Source organism: Alligator mississippiensis, chromosome 10 (assembly GCF_030867095.1).
Source record: "Alligator mississippiensis isolate rAllMis1 chromosome 10, rAllMis1, whole genome shotgun sequence".
NCBI lineage: Eukaryota > Metazoa > Chordata > Crocodylia > Alligatoridae > Alligator > Alligator mississippiensis.
Genome location: NC_081833.1, coordinates 35,664,422 through 35,687,597, shown reverse-complemented (window position 1 = coordinate 35,687,597; position 23,176 = coordinate 35,664,422). Strand labels below are relative to the sequence as shown.

General features: G+C 48.9%; 2 protein-coding genes across 4 annotated transcripts in view; one reads left to right on the top strand and one right to left on the bottom strand.

The window, feature by feature from the left end:
• Window positions 1-8,373, top strand: part of ACD (ACD shelterin complex subunit and telomerase recruitment factor) — a 34,562-nt gene extending 26,189 nt beyond the window's left edge. For 2 of the 3 annotated variants that reach the window (XM_019488998.2, XM_006278237.4), the window contains 3 exons: window positions 1,515-2,311; window positions 6,244-6,323; window positions 7,381-8,373. In XM_019488998.2, the coding sequence (XP_019344543.1) occupies window positions 1,515-2,311; window positions 6,244-6,323; window positions 7,381-7,444 (941 nt within the window). In that variant the 3' untranslated portion in view covers window positions 7,445-8,373. The remainder of the gene's footprint in view (window positions 1-1,514; window positions 2,312-6,243; window positions 6,324-7,380) is intronic. The other variant, XM_014599283.3, reaches the window with a different exon arrangement.
• A 705-nt stretch (window positions 8,374-9,078) lies between these two features.
• CARMIL2 (capping protein regulator and myosin 1 linker 2) overlaps window positions 9,079-23,176 on the bottom strand; it is a 129,212-nt gene continuing 115,114 nt past the window's right edge. The window contains exons 38-40 of the mRNA XM_059713291.1: window positions 18,283-18,390; window positions 11,101-11,217; window positions 9,079-10,191 (exon numbers count right to left, since the gene is read on the bottom strand). Of these exons, the coding sequence (XP_059569274.1) occupies window positions 10,007-10,191; window positions 11,101-11,217; window positions 18,283-18,390 (410 nt within the window). The 3' untranslated portion in view covers window positions 9,079-10,006. The remainder of the gene's footprint in view (window positions 10,192-11,100; window positions 11,218-18,282; window positions 18,391-23,176) is intronic.

The following is a 23,176-nucleotide window of genomic DNA, read 5'->3' as shown; positions in this document are numbered from 1 at the left end:
GTGCACAGGAGATCAGTCATGAGATGGCAGCAATGGAAGATAGCTCCCCAAGTATGTACTGTGAGCCAGAGTTATTTGTGATGAAGAACAGAGCCCCCAGTTCTCAAGAGGGGAGGAAAGAGGAGAATAGAGATGATGAAGCGTTGTGTTTCTCCCCTGTCCTGCTGTTTGGCATCTGTGTCTGCCCTGGGGGACCCGCAATGAAACTACACATATCTCATCTGGCTGCTGCTTCTGCACCCAGCAAAGTGAGAGGCACAAGTCCTTGTGAGGCGAGAACAGCCCAGAGCCCTTCTAGAGAATAAAGGGAATGGCTTGGTATGGGGAGGAGGAGGCAGTAGGACAGAGAGCACTGAGGGAGGAGAATGCCAGGAATCCCAGGAGGGTGGGGATGACACTCGCAGCAAAGTAGCAGCTAACTTTAGCTTCACACCATTTGGATTTATTTGGCAGCTGGCCTGACTGTGCTGGCCCCATCTGATTTCCTGGCAGTTGCAGTGAAAGGCCTAGAAACAAAACATAACGTGAGTTGTCTCAGCATAAGCCTCCACTGCCTTTCCCCCCACGTCTCTCCCAAGAAGCAGCCTGGGAAAGAAAGAGACCTTGCTGTGAGCCTTGCTGGCCAACAGACTTGGCGGGGTGGACTAGGGAAGCAGGAGGTGGCAAAGTGAAAACTCCAAAAGAAACTCTGACCTACCCCTTCAGAAGACCCACCCAGCCCTGTTTTCACATGCTTCTGGCCTTCTGATAGGCACATCTGAATATTGTCCTGGTGGGGCTTAGGGCTGAATAGCAGGACACCAGTACCTCTTCCTAAACAGTCCTGAGAGTACGTAAGGCATGTTGGTAGTTGTGCTACCCTCAGTTTTTTTGGCTGCGAGTAAAGAATAGTTGAGTTAATGAGTCCAGGTTGCCCTTGTACATTTGTGTTGCACTGGAAGGTTCTTAACGATCAAGTGCGAAACCTATCCTGTTTGTCAGAGCAAGAGAAGCTTGCTTTGCTTTCAGCTCCTCGTGCACTAATGGAGGACTGCAAATGTGGCACAGAAATGCCTCAATCCCATTATACCAGCCTTTGCTGGAATGTGGAAAAGGAAGTGGTCCTGGAAACATCACGATTACTGTTCACTTCTGCCAAGCCCTGTGTCAGTATATCTTGTTTGCTGGGTTGAAACCTGGCCATGTTTCTTGTGTTGTTTCTTCAGGGCTTTGTAGGCCAAATATCTTTCCAAATTGCGAAAGCCTCATGAACTAAAAATCATCCACTTCTGAGGAATAACAGGACCTAACTGACAGCACTTACCTTGCAAGAAATGAGTCCATGCTCAGCTGAAAGTATAAGGGTCACTTTGCTTTTGCCTGCATGTTGTAGTTCAGCTGAGATCCTGTTGGTGAAAGGCAGCTTTCCCAACTGCATCTGTGTAGGAAAGGCACTGCTGAACCTGGTTGTTCTGGTAACTCGCCTTTCTTCCCTTTTACCAGTTTGAATGTCTTGTCTTGTTCTTTCTTGGCAGAAAAGTCCATTAATCAGCCCAGTCCGCCCAAAATGCAAGAGACTGAGCTAGCCAGGTTTGCAGAGGGGGGGCCTGATGTGCTGCCTGACAGCAACACTCCTGATTTGGAACCTGAAAGCCAGAAGTCCCGTTATAGCCCATTGCAGGATGAATCAGCTGAGATTCTGATTCCTTTGCTGCTGTCATCTCCCAGAGGAACTTGCCTCACAGAGTCTGCCAGTCAAAGGCCAGATGTCATATTTCAGGCCGCACCAGATGCAGCAAAGAATTTCTGCTTTTCTCCAGCTTCTCCCATTGTAGGCAGCAGCAGCAGCAGCAGCAGACCAGATGTGTTTGGGTCCTCTGCAAATGGGACTTTTAAAGAACAGGCTGATTCCAGTTGTACGGTTTCCCCTTCAAGCACAAAGAACTCAACCAGTCCTGTATGTAGCAGTAAGTACAGGAGGAAGGTTGGTAAAAATGGCTGGGACACAAAGCACTCAGGGGTCAAGAGAAAGCTGCTGGTGGGAGACGAGGAGGACCACAGCAAGACCCACAAGAGAGCCCAGAACAAACTTGCTCACACAGATGATCCCAAGGCCAGCGAGAGCAGTGTGGCCAGAAAAGGAGTGAGACACAGACCGAGACTGGAGTTTGTAAATGCGGAGAGAGCCAAGAAGAGCCGGATGGAGGAGGCTGTGCCAGTTCCAGAGCCTCCCTGCCCCTGGGACATTGAGGAAATTCCAGAACAGAACAAATGGGCATCAGCAGCGAATGAGGAGGAGTCCTGGCCAGACCAGGACAAAGTCCAGTATCAGGTAAACTCACTCTTTGTTAGCTTTGTCCCTCAAGAGCCCTTCCCTGTCCCAGGATTTCTCATCTTCTAACCCCCATTGTCCTGCTCGGAGCCCCCAGCCTTTCTGTTTGAATGCAGTTGGCATTAGAGAGGTCACCATCCTTCTCTTCCCTCTGGGCTAGTGTTCCGCATTTTCAGTTTTTTCTGATTTTCACCGATAAATTCCCTGATTTATTTATTTATTTTAATTGAAGTTATTCGTTTTTTACTGCTTTTTTTTTTTTTTTAAATATATAATTTGTATCCGAGGCCAAATTAGCTAAAACTAATTTCAGATCCAAGAGTCCAGAACCATAAGTGGCCCTACTACTGGCAAACATCATCCACCTGCACCTAGGGCTTCAGATGTTTCCAAAACCTTTGGCGGGCATCCTACTTGCGGGCCATAGCTTGAGGTTTGGATGCCTGTGAGTTTTGCTTGCCCTTAGCCATAAGGCCCTTGGAGCAAACAAGGGAGGAGACTCCCATTTCTATAAACTGGGCTTAAAGCCGCTGCACCTTGGCAGCTACTGAACCATACCATAATAGCAGTTCTCCTGGGAGGTGGTTCAGGAAAACTGCCTTCTTGGACACAGATACATGGTATTTCCCCTGCCAGGTTAAGAAGCTGCTACGCTTGATCTGAGCCTCGGTTTTTACTGATTCGCACCTGTTTTTCAGTTTTCTCAATTTTACTGGGTAGAGTAGAATTCCTGTTAATATGCACGGGTGAGGAATGGCTGGGGGGTGCTGATAAGCTAAAAGTGCCAGTTACCCGAGGCACAGGTTTCCAGCCGGACATGGGGGCAGGCTGCCACTGCGGAGAGAGCAGGCTGCTGCTGTGGGGGCTGCGCCAGGCTCTTCCCGGGGGGTGCGTGCCCCTGGATCTGCATGCTGGATGAGAGCAGGCTGCTGCCCGCCCCGAGCACCAGGAAGAGCCCGGTACCGCCACCAGCCCCAGCCTGCAGCAGCAGCCTGCTCTCATCCTGTGTGCAGATCTGGGGGCATGCGACCCCCCCAGGAATAGCCCAGCGCAGCCCTGCAACCCACAGCCGCTCCCAGGGTGCATGTAGCATCAAGAACTGCCCCTCACCCCCCCACACACCCACTAACTGTTCCCTCCGCTTTGCTCCCTGCTACAACCCCAGGAGCCTCCCACCCCTTCCCTAGTCCCAGCCTTACTCCCACCCTCCCCTCACCACCATGGGAACGTTTTATTCTTTTCCCCGATTTAAACTGATTTTTTTTTTTCTTCCTCTTATCCTGATTTCAGCCCGGTTTTTATGTTTGGAAAATAAACCCTCAAAAATTCCCGGATTTCAATTTTTTTTTTTAAATAAAAACTGAAAACACAGAACACTACCCTGGGCCTAGCTGTCTGCCTTCATAGGAGTCCTGCTTCAAGGAGCAAGAGATCTACAAGAATCCCAGGTGTGCTGCAGAGCTAGTGCTCACCACCATGCTTCCAGATCACAGCAGTTGCTCAGGTGCCAGACAGACAACAGCTGCCTCCCATTTCTGTCCTCTGACTCCTACCTTTCAGCACAAAGGGCCATTTTCATGCACTAGTGCCCTCAGGAACAAAGATCTCATTCCCACTTTGTGTGACGGGAGCTACATGCTAAATTGGGCAGACCTGAAGCAGATACCCCAAGATCATTCAGCCCTGGATGCTGAGCCCTGAGCACCCTTAAATTATGGTTGCGCTGAAATGGATGCTCAGATTGCATTTGTTGTGGAATTCATAAAAAACAAAGGAGCATTTCTACATATACATAGCTCTGCTGTGGCAACAGAGCCTCTGCTTTCTGTTGCAGAGTATTGCTTCCCTGTCTTGACAGGAAGAAGGTTCCTGTTGCCCCCCAGCAGCTGGCAAAAGGCCCCTGTAGCCGTCTCTGCCTTCCTATGGTGCACTGCGTCTTTGCTGGCACAGGGGCTGAAGCAGCACAGTCAGAAGCTGGGAGATGTGAATGTGCTCTGGTATCTTTCCTGTGGTGGCTGCTGTCTGTTTGCAGAAGTTCTAGAAGCAGAAACAGCCTAGTATAGACAAGTCTTGTGTGCACTGTGGGAGCTACTGATGCTTTTAACTATGGCCACAGTGCTGACAGCAGGGCCTCCTGGTCTGGACGCAGCTCAGCAGGCAGCTGGTGTTTCTGCTACATCAGCCCCTAGCTTTGCTGGCAGGAGCTGCGTCTACCCCAGGGGTTTTGCCAACAGAACAGCCTCCACTAGGAAGTGTGCCAGCTAGCTTGACCAGCAGGGCTAGGGACAGACATTGCACATAAACTGATTTAAATGATCAGAAATGGGTTTAAACCTGTAACAGAACAGACGTTCAGTGCACATAAACCAGTTTGAAAATGGCTGAAACCAGTTTGAGATAAACCTGGTTGAATGTAGTATCAAGCTTAACTGATTTGGGTCAAACTGGTTTATGCAATGTCTGTCCCAGACCCCTTCCTATTTTAACTTAAACTAGACTCCCCCAGCATCCCAGATGCTTTGCAGCCCTGCGCAGTGCTCTCTGCTCCACAGCAGGACTGGCTCTGCCCCTCTGCTCCCTGACTGCATCTCTGTCAGAGATGGCAGGTACAGCAGGGGTCTGCCTGGCTTCCCCATGCTGCCCCCAGCTCAAGCAGGCATTCCCCCTTCTCCTCCTACAGCATAGACATAGCCAGCATGTGGTATGGTAATGAATGCTGAGAGATGTCTGTGTAAGGCAGACAGGATGGTGTTCGCTTAGAGCTTTTGGAGCTAAAAGAGCTTGAACTACTGAGAGAGGCTTTTGTTTTCTTGATGGGCTGATAAACACTGTGTTACTCCCTATGTAACTCCCTGCTGGTTCCCTCACTGGTGAGAAGCAGTGGGAGCATCCTGCTGGGGGCCTGGCCACACCCCCCTTCAGCTCACTACTGTGGAAGGAAAGGGAGAACTGTTCTAGTGCCTCTTGGCACTTAGCCTGAGTCACTGCAGGCATGTGCCTGCATTTCTTCAGTCCAGGGGGGATGTCTTTGCTGTTACTAACCAGTTCAGCCTAGCCAGGTTAGACTAACCTGCAAAGATTGAATCAATTTAGGCTCAGGCTTTTTGAATGTCTGTCCCTAGCTCAGATGTTTGTAATGGAGACATTGGCTGAGACAGAAGCCAAGAGTTAGAGGAGCCAGTCCGTGCTGGGGTGAAAAGCTGCACTTCACTGTAATGATAGCTTGAGTGTTAACCTGGTAGGAGCCGTCTTCTGGGTCTGGAGAGCAGTTGTTCCCCAGCAAGAGCGTTGGTAGATAATATTCTCCTGCTCTCTAAATAGCGAACGTGATTGCTTGTGTGAAAGATGCTGTGCTAAGAGCAGGCTCCCTAGGAGCCCTTCACAACAGCTGTGAGAGGAACATCTGCCCCTGCAGCTGTCTGGAGTATTCATTTAGCTGGCCAAAGCCAGCAGCCCCAACCAAACTGTGTGTCACTTACAAAAGGGAAGAGGCGTTTGGGGATGAAAGCGGGTCAGCAACTGGCAGGAGGGGCTCCTGGGCCTCTTTGTGACCTTCCCTGCTGAGGAGTTTGAACTCCTGAATTGGGTTCTGTAGCCATGCCCAATCCTTGTAGGATCGCTCAGCAACTCAAGAACTTGCCAGTTCCACTCCGGGTTGTTTCCTCTTTTGAGACTGCTCCACTCCAGAGGGTTGTGTACCAAGCGCTCAAGTTACTGAAGGCAGTCTCAAAATCACAGCCAACTGGTTTGCCCAGAACTCTTTGACTACCCACAGAAAAACCTAGCATGTGGAAACCAGCTTGTCTAGCTGAGCCAAAAGGGTTGGTAGGACAGGATATATACAGATTTTCTCATGGGCTAAGGATTGTTTTTTAGCTGTGATGCTCTGAATTTTAATATAAATTGAACCTAATTGTCTGTCTTCACTTCAGAAGTTCAAGCAGGAAGTCCCATCTCAGTACAAATACAAGGCACCAACCCCTGATCTCTGCAACAGATTGAAGTCTGTAAGGTCAGTACAGTGGTTGCAGTCACCTCTCAGCTACTGGGTTTCTAGGATTCTCGTTTGTACCTCACTTAAAACAAAAGGGTGAAATGGGACCCCTCCTTAATGTAACTCTAACCCAGTGCGCTTCTCTTCCTTGTGTCCAAAGCAGTAGTGCCCTGCTGCCGGGGGAGGAGAGCAGTACCTACTGCTGAGGCCACTGGCAGCAAAGACTGTTTTCCAGTTACAGCTGTAAAAGTATCAAGCAGATCGCTCCCACCCACCAGCTCCCTCGGAGAATGGCAAGGGGAAAAGAATCTGAGAGCTAGTGCTCTTTCCTGCATTTGGGAACTAATTGCATTCTCCCTGCAAACACCTCATTGGGGGGGGGCATGGCTCTGGCCATTCAGTTACTGACACTGCTGGAGGTTGTATCCCCCTTTCATTAAGCTACATAAGCTCTCAAATGTATCACGTCATCACAAAGAAATTGGCTTCTGGCCACCACCCTTCTCACTGATGATTATAAACAATTTGCAGCATTGCTTATCTAGTCAAACAAGCATGGGAAATGTAACACTGCTTTGGCTCTTGCATCCTCCCAGTTGCTCTGTTCCCCTGCATATGCTTCCCCATGTGTTCTGGCCTGGGCACACTGTTGATACCTTGTTCTAGTCTTCCCTATACATACACCTTGCTGGTGCCTGGTCTTTCCAGCTCCTCCTTTCTTTCCAGTGTAGCAGCAGCCTCTTCTAGTGGCTGCTAGAGTGACTCCTTATTTTGAGGTCACTCCTTATTTTGAGCTGCTCTTACAATCCCCCATGCTCTTCTTCAGAATGAAAATCTTGGACATCTGTAAGGAAAGAAAGCGAACCCAGCACAACAAGCCATCCTTCTGGAACCATCAGTATCTGCTAGGTGGCTCAGAGCTTGGGGAATGGCTTAACTGGGTTTCACCCACCTGTTGACTGAAATTTATCTTTATTAGCAGTATGTATTATAGTTCTGGGTGGCAGAAAACAATGTTGGCTACATGCAATTGTTTCAGTATCTTCTCTCACTGCAGCTAATGTTTGATTTGCAGGATCTCGAAAACAATGCTAAAATGGGCTTGTTGGATCCTCACTGAAGAAGAGTTGCAGTCCTGAGCAAAGTAGAGTGGCATTGGGGTGTGCAGTCAGAGGTTCTTCTGTGTACAGTACTGGTTTACTCAATCAAAGCAAACTGCAGTTACGGTAGTGGTCTATCCAGAGTGAATGCTCTGGGCAGTCATGGTACAAAGGAAGACATAAATCATTTTATACTCTGGTTCCCCAACCTGGTGGGGGTACTCTTGGGGCTTCTTTAAACACAACATGTAGCATGTGTCAGGAGTCCCTTCTTGGTGTTTTTCAGTAAACGTTAGCAACATCAGACCTGAGGTACAACACGAAGGTAACATGTTTGACCCCTTGCTGCCAGATGCTTGTGTATGGCTGTGATGGGCATCTGGAAACTAGCTGGAACAGGAAGTAGGAAAACAAACATTGAGCTGGGTGTAGAAGTTTTTCCCCTATTGGGAGTAGCATCCTCTGTTGTAGCTGAGGCTACAGGAACACTTGAAAAACATCACAATAGTAGTTTTTGTTTCATAGCAGTGTCCCCTGCAAATCTGAAGTTTGTTTTTTTAAGGGTTATTTGGATTAGTTTCCTGCTCCACAAGTTACAAAATATTTTGCACAACTTACGTTTTGGAAACTAAAAATAAAAGCCTATTTTTAAATACACAGTTTGCATTCCCTTTCATCACCATCAGGTTCACAACTCCCCTGATCATATTTTGTGGGCAAAGCCAAGGGAATAATGATAATCTAAATTAATAAATATGGTATTCTGGATTTAAAAAGAAAAACCTGCCTATTTTGGTGGTGCTACTGTCTGTATGTAGAAAGAACCACAAGTATATGGAAACAATTGCATGCATGTGAAATGGATCTAGGACCATGCAAAACTGTGTTCCTGAAGATGTGGTCCTGTGTATTTTGTGATTGCATAATGATTCCCTCTCATTAAAACAAAACAACAGTGACAAATGTAACAGGCAGCTGTATGGGCAGTCCTTCGACTTACAATACAATTAGTTCCTGAAAACCGTGTCTCAAGTCAAAACATTGCAACTTGGAACTGGTTTTCCCATAGGAAACAACGGGTTCTTGGCTGGCGTCGTCTCAGGAGTCTTGGCTGCGGGTTTTTCTGGAGTCTTGTCTGCTTTCTTAAAGAAAAAGTGTCTAAGGAAGTTTGGACAGATGTTTTCCAGGGAGATGGGCGATGCAACGAACTTGTTCGCTGGCATGGCATCGCATTGGGTCAAGCGTTGTAAAGTCGAAACGGACACCACAAAGTTGAAACAGGGTGTCAATTTATAAATGTAAGCGTGAAATGTAACTCATAATGTTGTAAATCAGGGACTGCCTGTATCTGCAGCTTGGAGAGGTGTGAGTTGCCCTTTATCTCAGTGCACTGGTAATTCTGAAACCTAGCAGTAGGCAATTAAATGACCGTGTTTTTAGCAAGGTCGCACAGCCAGAAACAGTGAGTGAAATGCATTAATCTCCATCATCCAGAACACCTCCCCCATATCCTCACCTTTCCAGCTGCCCAGGCCTTCAGCTCTCCCCACACCTGGGTAAACACCTGCAGTGCAAGTCCAGTTGCTTCTTTTTAATACCAAATTCTGTAGCTGAATAAGGGCAGCACAAAGTAAATGGGATGCAGCAGAAGAAACACCACAGGGAACACTGTGTCACTTGGATCAGTTCATGTTCTAATTTAATTAATCAACAGCTCTATTACTTTTAGCTGGCTGAAAGCTGCCACACAATTTTCAGCCTGCCACACTGGAGGGCCACATACTTGGCCACAAGGTCCCATCACTCCCAGACCAGTCTTTGCCTTCTCCCGGCAAGACAGCCATTGCTGTGGATGCTCTGGTTGGGTAGAAGCTAACTGACTGGGCCTGCAGCTTGCAGAGAGATAAGTTTAACTGGCTGGACCTGCCCATTCTGTTAGTTTGAGGGGACTGACTTGAGCTGGCCCATAGGCAAGATTCCAGTTTGTCAGATCCCCATGTAGTAAGCAGCTTGGATTTCATCACATAGCTGCTCTCGTCCTTACCACCCCCCATCCCCAGTGCAGCATAGTGCAAATGTTGTCAATACTTGCCAGTACAATACAATGAAAGCTCCTGTGCATGTACACAAGCAAGCTACTGTCCCATGGCTATTATTGCCAAATACTTACAGCTGAGCATGCATCCAAACATACAGCTGCTAGAGGAAATGGATCAGGGTGATTGCAAACCCAGGCGGTTGCCTTTGGCGTTTTGGTTTAGCCATCTGGAGTGTGAAACCACCTGGGCACTTGTGTGGAAAGCATGGATAATGGTGAAAGGTGGCAAGGGATGGTCCACCTCTGATCGATCAGGAATTCTCAGCAGCCCCAAGGGGGCGGGCAAGCTACTTTCTGTCACTGTTTCCATAGGAAGCACTGACGTTAAAAACCAGGAGCAATGGTGGGATGTAGAGCAGTCCTGGGGCCCCCTCCAGTATTTCTCTGCTGTCCTGTCTATGCAGCATAGATAGCCGAGTAGTTCTTGCAAAACATGGACGTTCCTCTTGCACTCATTCGCAGTGTTGTATTGGAAATGATCGCGTGCAGTGGCATCCGCTAGCTCACTGGCCCTGGGTGGGTGCTTTTGATCCCAGTGCCGCAGTTCTTTGGTCTATGGCTATGTTGTGTGCATTCTCAATAGTCTCTTCCATGACTTGCAACAGGTCCTTTGCTGTTTCTGCTCCGGGCTTGAGGTGCAGCTCCTCCATAGGTCCCCTGGCACCATGTGGTTCCTGTTTCAGAGTGCCTAGGAAAAAGCCCACATGTGTTTGTGTTAGCAAACATGAACAAAAGCATGCCTACTGTAGCCTTCTGCCATGGGAGGGCTCAGTGGAGAACTAGACTTGGCAGCATCACAGCTGCAGTTTAGTAAGAGGTACTATATTACTCAAGTCCAAGACAAGGGTCCTTCCTCCCCCCCAGTTCAACATGGTGGGGGGAGGGGAAGAAGGGGACTGTCTTAGATTCAAGCATGATTGGGGCAGATAGCTCTGGCCCCAACCCAGGGGAGTTCCTGTGCTGTGGGCAGTGGGGAGAGCATGCAGTGTGTGGCCCCAGGGGTAGCATGAGGGAGATTGCATGGTGCATGTTGGGGGGTGAAGTGGTGACTGCAGGAGAGATTGTGAGGGAAAGGGAGCATGGGGGAGACTGAAGGTTGTGGAGGGGGAATGTGGGGGAGATTGAATAGCAGCAGGGGATTTGCTGCAGCTTTGACCTGGGGCTGAAGCCAGGGCCAGAGTTGCTTTTGCCACTATGTTTGCTCTGCGTCCCAGGCCAGAGGCAGAGCTACTCCATAGTGCCAGGTAATACAGTAGTGGTCCTGACGCTCCCAGGTTTGGGTCTGCCTCCACAGTGTGGGTCAAGATGTAAATGAACATGGGGCTTTGGTGCCTTCCGTGCTTTAATGCAGCAGTAGGCCTAGATTCTCCCCACTGGCCCCTATGGTGGAAACTCCTGACAGCAGTAGTAATGTGACCAGAATTGAGCTAGAAGCATTTGGTTGGAGGAAAGAGGATTGGGAATGGCCTGGCAAGTGTCAGCTTGCAGGACCAGAACTGGCATATCCAAGCGGCACGGCTCAGGCATTGGTCCTTGCAGGTCCTCCTCCCCCTACACCTCGCCACGCCCCAAGTGGTTAGGCTTAGCCTTCACTTACTCTGAGGTTCAGGCTGGGAGGCGAGCTCACTATTTGTCTCAGTGTCTGCTGTGGCCTCAGGTTTATTCCTCCGTTTGAATACAGGGGAGCGCCGCAAACGAAGAGGGATTGTTACATCTGAAGGAAACCAATTCTGTGTCAAGCATTACCATGTGGAGAACAAGGGTGTCAAACTTAGGACAAAAGGGGGACAGGACCTGTTTTGCCAGCCTGCAAGTATTTATGCCAAATGCTGCTTCTTGCAGATTCTGGGCTGCTGTGTTGAGCGTTCCAGCTTGGGCATGACACACTGAAGGAGCGGCTGTACAACACTCCCATCAAGGGGCCAGATGCAGATTATCTTTACTGTGTTCTAAATCTGTGGAATGTTGGGCCAGTAAAGTGGCCATGTCTAAATGAGATGTTTACTGCAGAGTAGATTAATTAGCTCTGCAGTAAATGCCACACATCTACATGTGCCCCTATTAGGCTGGAGTAAACTAACTGACTCCGCAACAGGGTAGTACTTGTAGTACCCTTGTGCCCGAACCAGCCTCTCCACACCACACTGAGCCAAGAGGGACCAGCCCAGGCTGGCAGGCTGACCCCAGGGTCCCTGGCCAGCTGGGACTGCTTTGACCCAGGAGTTTATTGCTTCACTTGAACTTTACGTCTAGACTCTGCCAGTAAGAACTGCTTCACAGCCATTGCAGGTTAAGGCTTAATGCCATCCCAGAGCTGCACATCTGTGATTTGCTATTAGAGAGCTAGGCTAGCAGGGGTAAGGACAAAAGCCAGAACTCCTCTGGGGTGGAGAGGGTGGCCTTGTAGCTCAGCTTGCTGTGGCTTCCCTTATTCTGGAGCCAGCCGGAGACATGGGAGAGGAAAGTTGGAAAAAAAAACATTTGAAGTGAATGTGCAGGAGGGTGAAGTAAATAGAAGAAAAGAGTGACAAAGAATTATAAAGGACCAAAATCTTGCCCATGTTTTACTGACCTGGGATTGCATCAGGGGGGAGTTTGGTTAGTACTTACACCAGGTCAGAACTGAGACCTTGTGGGCTTGAAAGTTTGCTCACGTAGCAAAGGAGAGGGAAAGGCTAGGAATGGTGCATCCTGGGATGTTGGAGGAATGAAAATAAGAGCGTTTTATCTCCCTGGGGCAGATTAACAATACCCTGGAACGATCTGTGTAAAACAGATCAAAGATAACCCTCAGCTGTAGTATAACTTTAAAACCTTTGGACACCTGTTTGGAAACTTTTGGACACTGTGAGCAGGAGATCGACTCCTACTGCCAGGCCCTTCACCCCCTGGAGGCGGAGGGTCAACAAAGGTCACCTCCCAGGACAAGGGAGGACTCAGGGACCTCCCCTTCTGTCCAGGCATGGGGGTGGACCAAGGTGGTCAAGGGTCCCAAGGCCCGCTGCACTGGGGTCCCCGCCCTGCTGGAGCTTTGCAACAGGTACTAACCTCTTGCAGCCCCAGCAGAGCCTGCTACCCTGCCAGCTCCCACAGGCAACACAGGCTGAACTGTAGCTACCGTCCCTGCTCTCCCCAAGACAAAACGCAAAGTGTTTGTCGTGGGAGACTCCATCCTGAGGGGGACTGAGGGAACAATCTGCCGCCCCAACCCCTTAGCTCAGGAAGTCTGCTGCTTCCTGGGAGCCTGTATCCGAGACATTGTGGAGAAGATCCCTGGGCTCCTCCAGCCCACTGACCACTACCCTATGCTCCTTATCCATGTGGGCACCAATGACATGGCTCGGAGCAATCCCAGCCAGGTCATGAAGTGCTACAGGGATTTGGGAGTGGGGCTTAAGGGGTTGGGGGCGCAGGTGGTGTTCTCTTCAATCCTCCCAGTCTCAGGCTACAAGCTGTGGAGGGAGAGGAGGACTGAGGTCGTGAACCAAAGACTGAGGCACTGGTGTCATTGGGAAGGCTTCGGCTTCCATGACCACAGTCCGGTCTTTGGTGAGAGAGGCAGCGAGCTGCTGGGAAGGGACGGCCTCCACCTCTCTCCGCTGGGGAGGAGGCTCTTCTCAGCCAGACTGGCTGGCCTGCTCCACCGGGCTTTAAACTAAGCCTACCAGGGGATGGGGGGCACTACTGCCACTGCTGGCCCACTGAGCAACCCTTGGAAAGCCAGCAGTCCAAGGTACTTTAAGGAGCCCTGTACATGAATGCCAGAAGCTTGGGGAATAAACAGGAGGAACTTGTCCTCCTGCTTAACACAAATAAATATGATGTCATAGGGATAACGGAGACCTGGTGGGACTCCACCCATGACTGGGCCACGGGTATAGACAGCTATACCCTGTACAGGAGGGATCAAGTGGAGAAAAGGGGCGGGGGTGTAGCTCTCTATGTCAAGGAAAGCTACGCGTCCCTGCAAGCTGACATTGGTGCCCAGGGTGGATGACTGAAGATGCTTTGGGTGAAAATCCGTGCGGAACATGGCACAGGGGACACTGGTGGGAGTCTACTAGAGACCTCCCACCCAGGATCAAAGCTTGACCAGGAGTTTGCCAGGGAACTGGCCAAGGCCGCATGCTCCCAGTCCATGATTGTCATGGGAGACTTCAACTACCTGGACATCTCGTGGGAAGAGCGCTCGGCCAAATCTGAACGGTCACAGTTTTCTCACATGCATGGATGACCTCTGATGCAAGAAGTCTATGGGCCGACAAGAGGTAAAGCACTGCTCAACCTGGTACTGGCAACAGGGGAAGACCTTATCTGTGACCTAACGATAGAAGGGAAGCTGGGTGACAGTGACCACTAGCTGATCCCCTTCACCATCTGCCGTAAAGCTGGCAAGTCAGTCAGCAATACAGAAGTCCTTGACTTCAGGAAAGCTGACTTTTTGACATGCTCAGGAAGCTTATAAGTGAGGACCTAAGGGACCACGACCTAAAGGGGAGGGGAGTTCAGGAAAAGTGGTTGCTCCTGAAGGGAGCAATCCTGGATGGACAAGCAAAGTCTATCCCATCTCGGAGGAAAGGCAGCAAAAGGGCACAGCAACTCCCGTGGCTCTGCAGGGAACTAGCAGACCTCCTGCGTCTAAAAAGACAGACCTACAAAGGATGGAGGGCTGGATCCACCTCCATGGAGGAATATTCTGCACTGGTCCGGACCTGCAGAGAGCAAACCAGGAAAGCCAAGGCTGCGACTGAACTCCAATTGGCTACAAATATCAAGGACAATAAAAAGTCCTTTTTTAGATAAGTGGGGAGCCGGAGGAAAAGCAAGGGCAACGTTGGACCCCGGCTAAACCAGATGGGACAAGTGACAACCAACGCCCATGAAAAAGCCAACTTGCTAAATGGGTACTTTGAATCGGTTTTTCATCAGTCCCAACGGACGCCCCTGCCCATTACGGGACAGGAAGGCCTGGGTGATGGAGATTCCTTACCCTCCATCAATGCTGAGCTTGTGAAGGACCACCTTGAGAGACTGGATACCATCAAGTCAGCCGGTCCTGACAGCTTGCACCCCAGGGAGCTGGCAAGCATTACCCAAGGAGCTGGCGAGCATCATAGCCCAGCCCCTGGCACAGATCTTTGAGAACTCCTGGTGCTCCCGTAAAGTGCCCGAATATTGGAAGAAGGCCAATGTGGTGCCTATCTTCAAGAAGGGGAGGAAAGTGGATCCAGCAAACTACAGGCCCATCACCCTGACCTCTATCCCGGAGAAGATCCTAGAAAAGATTATCAAAGAGGCCATTCTTAACAGACTGGCCAATGGCAAAATCCTGAGGGATAGCCAGCATAGGTTTGTCACGGGTAGGTCTTGCTTGAGCAATCTTATTTCCTCTTACGATCAGGTGACCTATCACCTGGACAAGGGGGAAGAGATTGATGTCATGTATCTTGACTTTAAAAAGCCTTTGATTTGGTATCCCATGATCACGTCTTAGGAAAACTGGCCAACTGTGGCTGCAGCTTCTCCACGATCTGCTGGCTGGGGAATTGGCTCCATGGTTGGACCCAGAGGGTGGTCACTGATGGAAGTCAATCACCGTGGTGCCCTGTGACCAGTGGGGTCCCTCAAGGCTCTGTCCTTGGACCTATATTGTTCAACATCTTCATTAATGATGTGGACACTGGCATCAGAAGCGGACTGGCCAAGTTCGCCGACAACACCAAACTTTGGGGTAAAGCGTCCACACCTGAGGACAGAAGGGCAATCCAGGCTGACCTTGATAGGCTCAAGAAATGGGCAGACGAGAACATGATGGCATTTAACACCGAAAAATGCAAGGTTCTAGACCTTGGGAGGAAAAACCTGCAGCATGCTTATAGGCTCGGCAATGCTACACTGGCTAGCACTACACATGAAAGGGACTTGGGGGTCATGATTGCCCACAGGCTGAACATGAGCCTTCAATGTGATGCTGCGGCTAGTAAAGCAACCAGAATGCTGGCTGGCATCCACAGGTGCTTCTCAAGCAAATCCCAGGATGTCATTCTCCCATTGTACTCGGCCTTGGTGAGGCCGCAGCTGGAGTACTGCATCCAGTTTTGGGCTCCACAATTCAAAAAGGATGTGGAGAAGCCTGAGAGATTGCAGAGGAGAGCCACGTGCATGATCAGAGGTCAGGAAAACAGACCTTATGATGAGGCTGAGAGCCATGGGACTCTTCAGCCTGGAAAAGCACAGGCTCAGGGGTGATCTGGTGGCCACCTCTAAGTTTATAGGGGTTTTCATCAGGATCTGGGGAATGTCTGTTCACCAGAGCACCCCAAGGGATGACAAGATTGAATGGTCACAAACTCCTCCGTGACCGTTTCAGACTGGACATAAGGAAGAACGTCTTTACTGGCTGAGCCCCCAAGGTTTGGAATAGACTGCTGCCAGAGGTGGTACAAGCACCTACTTTGAACACTTTCAAGAGACATTTGGATGTCTATCTTGCTGGGATCCTATGACCCCTGTTGACTTCCTGCCCTTTGGGCAGGGGGCTGGACTCGATGATCTTCCGAGGTCCCTTCCACCCTAATGTCTATGAATCTATGAACCTATACACATGCATCAAGGCCACTCTGATGCATTGTAATTACAGCATGTCAGGGCAGAGTCAATTAATCGAGTCTGCTAGAACTGGGTAATCATTGCACTCCAGCAGACTCCAGTGTCATGTATCAGCGTCCCTGTGCTGAAAAATGGCAGTGGGGGTGCTTTAAAGCTTGTTCAACAAGCTGGGGATGCTCCAGGCGCTTTAATTAAAGTGGATCTCGGAGCTGCTCTAATTAAAGCACTCCCTGCATCTGCCAGAGCATGTCTATAAATGCCCTTTAGAAGGTATTTAGCACAGGTTAACACTCTTTAATGGGTGAATTCTTCTGTTTTGAGCGCCTTTATGACAGTTTAAAGGTAACCTGTAATACCACCCTAATAAGTACTTCTGTAAAAGACCAAACAAGTACCAGCTCCTGGGTGTTACTCTGCAGAGCCCTGCCTATAGTGATAGCAGCTTTACTCAGGTCAGAGCTAATGTCCCATATTACATACAGACTGCCTGAACTATTTGTTATTGCTATGTTTGAGTGATTTGCATTTCTGAGAAAGGATTTCAACGGTTTGCTCAAGGGAAATATTTGGGGCTAGTTTTCAAAAGGGCTGGTGTGCAAATGCAGTCATGGGCACATCTGTTCTGTTGCTTTAGTTACTGCAATTCTACCTGCAGGGCAATTGGCTGTGTGCTCAGCTGGTCCATGCCACATACTGTTACTCTGATTTGCATATGCACAGCAAGACAAACGTGTGCTGCCAAACGCTTGAAAATTCATCCCTATTCTGTCTTTGTCCCGTGATACATTATACAGTTGTGTGGCTTTTTGTTTAGGAGCACAGAGACATCACAAGATTAGAAACACTTGTCCATTTCATCTAGTATCTTGTCTTAAAACAGTGGCCAATACCAGGTACTTCAGAGAAGGTGCAAATATCCTTAGCGGATAGTGAGTCAGGTATCAGTGTAAGATCTAAACAGGGCTGATCAACTTGTGGATTGTAGGGACCACATGGTAGCCCCTGCAAGATGAACACACATACCTACACCCCCCATCCCATCCCCCCCTTTGGGCAAACTGCTGAACAGACAGTCTAGATTACCCATCAAATGCACTGTGCTCGCTCACCACCTGCCCCTTCCCAGGAAGCAGGGACTGGAAGTAGAAACTGGAGGGAGGGGGGTGAGAGCCTGGAAACCTTGGCATTGCAGCAGGAGTGATGGGATAAGTGGCAGCCAGGCAGGGGCCTAGGGACTGCATCTTAACCCGTCATGGGCCACATGTAGCCTACAGGCCACCAGCTGGACACCCCTGCCTTAAGAAAACTGCTTCCTCTGTCACTGCTGTGGGAAAAAAAGTACCGTGGGATCATTGCTGAGGTGGAAGTGTCTGCCCTGCCATCTGGGCTCAATCCTAACTTGTATCAGCCAAATATTCCTATTCTCTTGTCTAGATTTGTCAATTGCTTCCTTCAGCTAACAGTGGCAGTGCTACCTTGCTTTACATCCCTGCCACAAACTACTGACAAGGTGGCAGTGTATCTGGTGGGTCTAGTGATTCCTGTTTGACAAGCACATTGCAAGTGGCACTTTATTACTGGTAAAAAGAGTTGGAGCCACAGTTTAAGGAGTGGTTTTAGAGCTGTTCTACAAAGCACTTCAGTAGCTAGGACTTGTTCCCTGTGCCCTTGGAGAATTAGGCTCCATGCAAGGAATAGACCTGAATGTCTCATTTCGTGCCAAATGTCTGAGATCATAACCCCTGCGAGGGCTTGATCCAGGTATTCCACAGATACGTGAACATCCTGCTCCACACTGGGTGTGTCTACGCATACATTCACTGTGCAGTAATTTACTGCACAGTAAATGGTTTTTAGGCCAGCATCTATACATGCAGCCATTAAAGCACAGTAACGCTGTGTGTGGACTGAAGTTCGTCCCAAGTCAAGCCATACACACAGTGTTACTGCGCAGGAAGTCATCTACATGTGCATTACTGCACAGTAACTAATCGGACATAAATGTGATACCTGTATGATGCAGGTATCAAATTAAGTTGCCATAGCTACCAGGCAGTACTGGCATGCACATGTAAACACACACCCATGCTGTGTAGAAATTTTTCATTACTGTGCACAGGTAGATGCACCCACTGACAAGCTTAATCCCAAAACTTTTCTCCATACTTACTCTCTAGTTCAGCCATGCAGTCTTGGTCCCTGAGCTGTTCTTCATGAACCGAAATGGCTCTCCTGTTGGCCATGTTTTTCAGAGGAGGTTTGAGTTTCAGTTGATTGTCTGAAAAGAAGAGAAGATACTACCTGAGGGAAGCAGCTGCCTCTAGCAAACTGCTGAGTAACACCTTGATACAGCAAACTGAAATCCCCCTACTCCTTGTCTCCCCTCAAATTCTCCATCATATACACTACTAACTATGACTAACTGGCACACTTCATGCTTCCCAATATGTAGCTAGGTCACAGGAGTATGCAGCCTGGCTTCCCTTTAGCTGTTACTGCTATAAACATCTCTCCCCTCTCAGCTTTTTATGCTGGCTGTAGCTGTAGAATCCACCCACTATGTTCCACAAACAAAAGCAAAACTGAATCCAGCCAGGAGCTGCTGCTGCTAATACCCACGCATGCAACGAACTGAGCTAAAGATGGGGCTGCTAACAAGCACACAGACACCCAGAGAACAGGTTCAGAGGTGCTGACTGCAGTGACATGTGCCATCTCCCTGCACATGGCTGGCAGAAATTTAATATAAAGTGGTGTGCATCCTCATTTGCCTGGCTAAGTTCTAGCAAAAAGGAGAGTCTGTGAGGTTCCTGAACCACATAAATTCAACTTATTTGAAACCTGTCATCTGTAAGCCAGTGCAGATGTAGACTTCCCCTAAAATAAGGGGAGGGCTGCTTTTCATTCCTGTGGACCCTAAAGAGCCAGCCCAGCCACAGCAGGGGGGGCTTGGAATCTATGTGGCTTCAGCAGCTATGCAACTGTGCGCCAACTTCCAGGCAGCCCTTGTCAAAGACGTGCAGCCTAATGGGACTCTCAGAAGTTTCACTAAGGGTAGAATCTGGCCTGCAAAATCTTCATTACCAGTAACGACACTATGAAGGAGAGAGTTGAGCTCAACTCTCCAAGCCTAGGCTGAGTCTAAAGTGCTAGCAGTAGGAAAGGGAACATTTATCTATGAGCTACATATGTGATGCTGAGCACTGACACCACATGCTTGAAAGCCCAAGGTGCCAGTCACATCTCACAGCAGCACTGAACTCTGTTCTTGGACTAACTGTCCACACACATCCTTATTTTTGGGTGCGCTCCACACCTGAGCCTTTGACTAGAGTGAGCTCCACCCCAGAGCTCTCCGACACCCCTGTTGAGGGATTAAAAGATGGTGCACATTCCCTGTTCCTTCATTCCTTTCAGCTGCCTGCCTGGGATGGAGCACTCTGCTGGTCTTCATTTGCAGCCAAACCTCTATTCAAAGCCAGCACCCACTTATACCTGAATTTATATTTTATTTTATATTTTCCCCCTTTTACTTTCCCCCTCTTCTTCCCAATTTAGAAGCTGAAGGTATCCAATTCTTTAAGGGCCAAGGATTTGGCACTTTTGAGCTCCATCTCCTCCTCTCTCCCTGCGTTACATGGCTTAGACATATTAGCCACTCAGACAGGTTCAAGATCCAGGCTTTTTCTCCTGCCTTTTTGGCTTATTGTTTTATTCCTGACCAGAGAGCTCTTCAAACATCAACTCTAGAACTTCCTGTTTTCAGAAGCTGTCCCTCTTGCAAAGGACATGCTCCAGCATTTGATGCCCATTCCTGGTGTCTGTGTTGCACCCCAGAAATCCTTCTTGTCCCCAATACCACAGAAAGCAGTGTCAGTGCACCACTCAATTCCAGCCCCAATGGAAGCCCAACTTTGATGTCAAATAAGAAGCCTGGTACATCCTCTGCTTTGGACACTCTTTACCTCTCTGAGAGCTCCCAGCCTATCAAAGACCCTCCAGAGACTTCTAGAGTCCAGGTTCTCCCAGCCTGTTAGGGACCTTGAGGACACTTGTTGAGCACCAAACACTATGGAGCTGGTCCTGTTTTCCTGCTTTGAGGCTTCATAGCCACAACCTTGTTTGGGCTCCAATGAAGTTTATAGCACTCACTGCGCTATCACCACTGTCTCCTGCTATTGATCAACCAGTCTGACAGATTGAGTTTTCTGGAGATAACACATGCTGATATTCTGCTTCAAATATTTGTATCTGCATTTCCAGGATCAACTTCATGTCATCCTCAAATGGTTTAATGTACTGTGGTGCAAGCCTGCCCCCAGTCTGCTCACTGAAAAGCATGTGCACATGAAATATAGGGTCTCACATAAAGGGAGAGAGCATTTGCATTCACGTTCTACCCCATTATCTTTGGTAGTAGCTGTCAACAAGAAAGCTGGGTCTCAGCCCATGGCAAATTACTGCTTGTTCTCCCCATCTCTTGCAGATGGCATTTTTGGTAACAATTATTTATCTCTGCAAGTAAGGTTAGCAAGATCCACGCCTTCAAGATGGATCCCCTCTTTACTACCCTCTTCCCTGAAGAGGTCATCCTCAGGATCCACCACAAATTCTTGCTTAAAGTGGTTGCTGAGGTTAACCTGAGCCATCAGGTCTCCCTACCAGTTTTCTTTCCAAAGCTTCATACCCCAAGTTGAAGTTTACTGTATATGTGCTTGAAGTTAAGTGGTCATTGGCCTAGTATTTGCATGGGACGAAGCTTTTTTGTAAATCCCTACAGCTCTTCATAGATATAGCTTGGAGAGCTAAAGGTGCAGCATAAACAGCCTAGAGGTTAGCCTACTAGACATCAGATTGCATGAAACTGTCACAAAACTGCTGGAGTAGAGCTACTCAGTCTACTTCCATAGCCTCATTTGCAATGTTTCTATAAGTAGTAAGGCATTCCATGTCTTCACAAATGAAAGAGCTAATGCAGAGGGCTCTAAAGCAGAGGCTGTGTTTAGCAAAGCAATCCCCCAATCATACTTCACTTTGAAGACTTAAAAATATGCCTGAGATACTGCTTTGGAGTCACGGACAAGTGAGAATGCACCTGTGGACAGTTGCTCAAAGCAGAAAAGGAAGTTACCAGTCAGTGGAGCTCTTGAATGTAGTGCCCCTACCCCTTCCACAGCGTGGACTCTATGTAGAACTCTGCATTTGGGAAGAAACAAGGAGCAAGAAGTGCACCCTGCCCTTCATCACCTTCGTATGGAGGAAGTGGGGAAAAGGCTAGAGAGTAGACTCCATAGGTATTGCTAAGGCAAAAAGTCTCCAGTACAAAGTTCAGGACTGCCCACAAATACAAGTGAGAACATGCATGGGGACAATATATCTCAAAGAACATTAGTTACTGGTAAGAAACTTCTTTTCTATAAGCCTGGAACAAGGGATGTGGAACCAAAATATGAAAGCTGATTACACGTTACTTAAGGTTAATAATGAACACTGATTAGTGCAATAGCACAGCAGGTGAGGCTTGGGGAATAAGCAGACTGTAGGCCATGCAAAGCCTCATCTTCTAGAACATCTTTCTTTCCTTAGAATTGAAGCAGGTGCAACATGGGAATTGAGGCAGCAACATCTGGGTTGCTTTGTGGGGAGTTGGTTTGTTTGTTTTTTCCTTTTCACTGTAGCTCTCCATCCTTTGATAGAATTGTCTCGGCAGTGAGGAGCTACTCAGGCACAGCAGGAGTCTAGGGAAATAGCTGGACTGCAGGGTACTGGGAATGTTCAGGCTAATGTCTCAACCACAAAACCATCCTTCTCGTCTGTAACACAGGCTGTTGCCACATAGGAAAGAAGGGACCTTTGACAATTGGCATCCAGGAACCCCAGCTGTAACTCCCATTGTATTACTCAAGGGATTAATTTATGTGGAACTGTAACAGGGAGTCTAGGGCTCCAGTTATTTTAAGAGAAGAAACTGCAGCAGATAGAGCCCAGACAGCTAAACAGAGGCCAGCTATAAGAACAAAGGCAGCAAGGGAACGCTGCCCATTAAGGTAATGGGCTGCACCTGCTGACAGTCAGAAGTTGCTCTGGATGAGCTGGCTGCAAGAGAGTAGGCAGGTAAGGTCTAAAGGATATGACTGCCTATTGCAGAGCTAGCTACTCTGCAATAGGACAATAGAGCCTAGCTTGGGTAGCAAAGACACTGCTAGAGCAACAGTTGTAAGCTGCCATGGAAACCAGCTATCAAGCCCTAATGAGAAGCCCCTGTGGGTGGCTGGGCACCCCTTGATCAGAAGAGACTATGCTTAGGAGACAAGCCCAGGGCTAGAAGCATGGAGGCAAGCTAGCCCTGCAAACTACAAACAAAAAAGCTCCCAGTCTGAAAGATTGCAAGAAAATGCCCAGCTGACTTCTGGCATTCCCTAGGAATGCAAGTAAGGAACTGAAGGCTTGCTACCAAGGGGATATGATCCAGGGCAGGGGAGAATTTTGTTATACTGCCAGCAGGCTTGGAGTCTGTGTGATAGAGGACTTAGTTCCAACCCAGACTACCAGTATAAACTACAACAAAGAACTATCAGGGGTGAAGAGGTCCCAGTGGTGCCTGAGGGGCATGAGAGTGTTTTGAGCCCTGCCAGGGGTTGGGGATTTGGGACACAGAGCAGGCTTGAGCCCAAAAGGGGGTTCTAGCCTAGAGAGAGGCTGTGGCCTAGCACTGGCTGAAGCCAGTGCCCAGGGAGAGTGGAGACAGGGATGGGGGCCTAGTGCCTGAGAGGGGCAGACACCAGGGCCAGGGTGCCCATAATCAAAGTAGGTGAGACCAGGGCTGAAAGCCTGGAAACTACATCCAGTGCAGTAGGCCTAGGCTAAGGGTCCAGCAAGAGAAAAGGAGCAGAGGCCAAAAGGCTCAGGCCCCATCAGGTAAGAGCAACTGAATGGTGACACCTGTGAGGCACGGGTATGGCTGTAGGGGAGGTTGGAAGCCATAACATAAACCCTTAAGGTGATTAGTGCACTGGGGGCATGGATGGCCCAGGAGTGCCATATTTGGTGCCTAAGAGCATGAC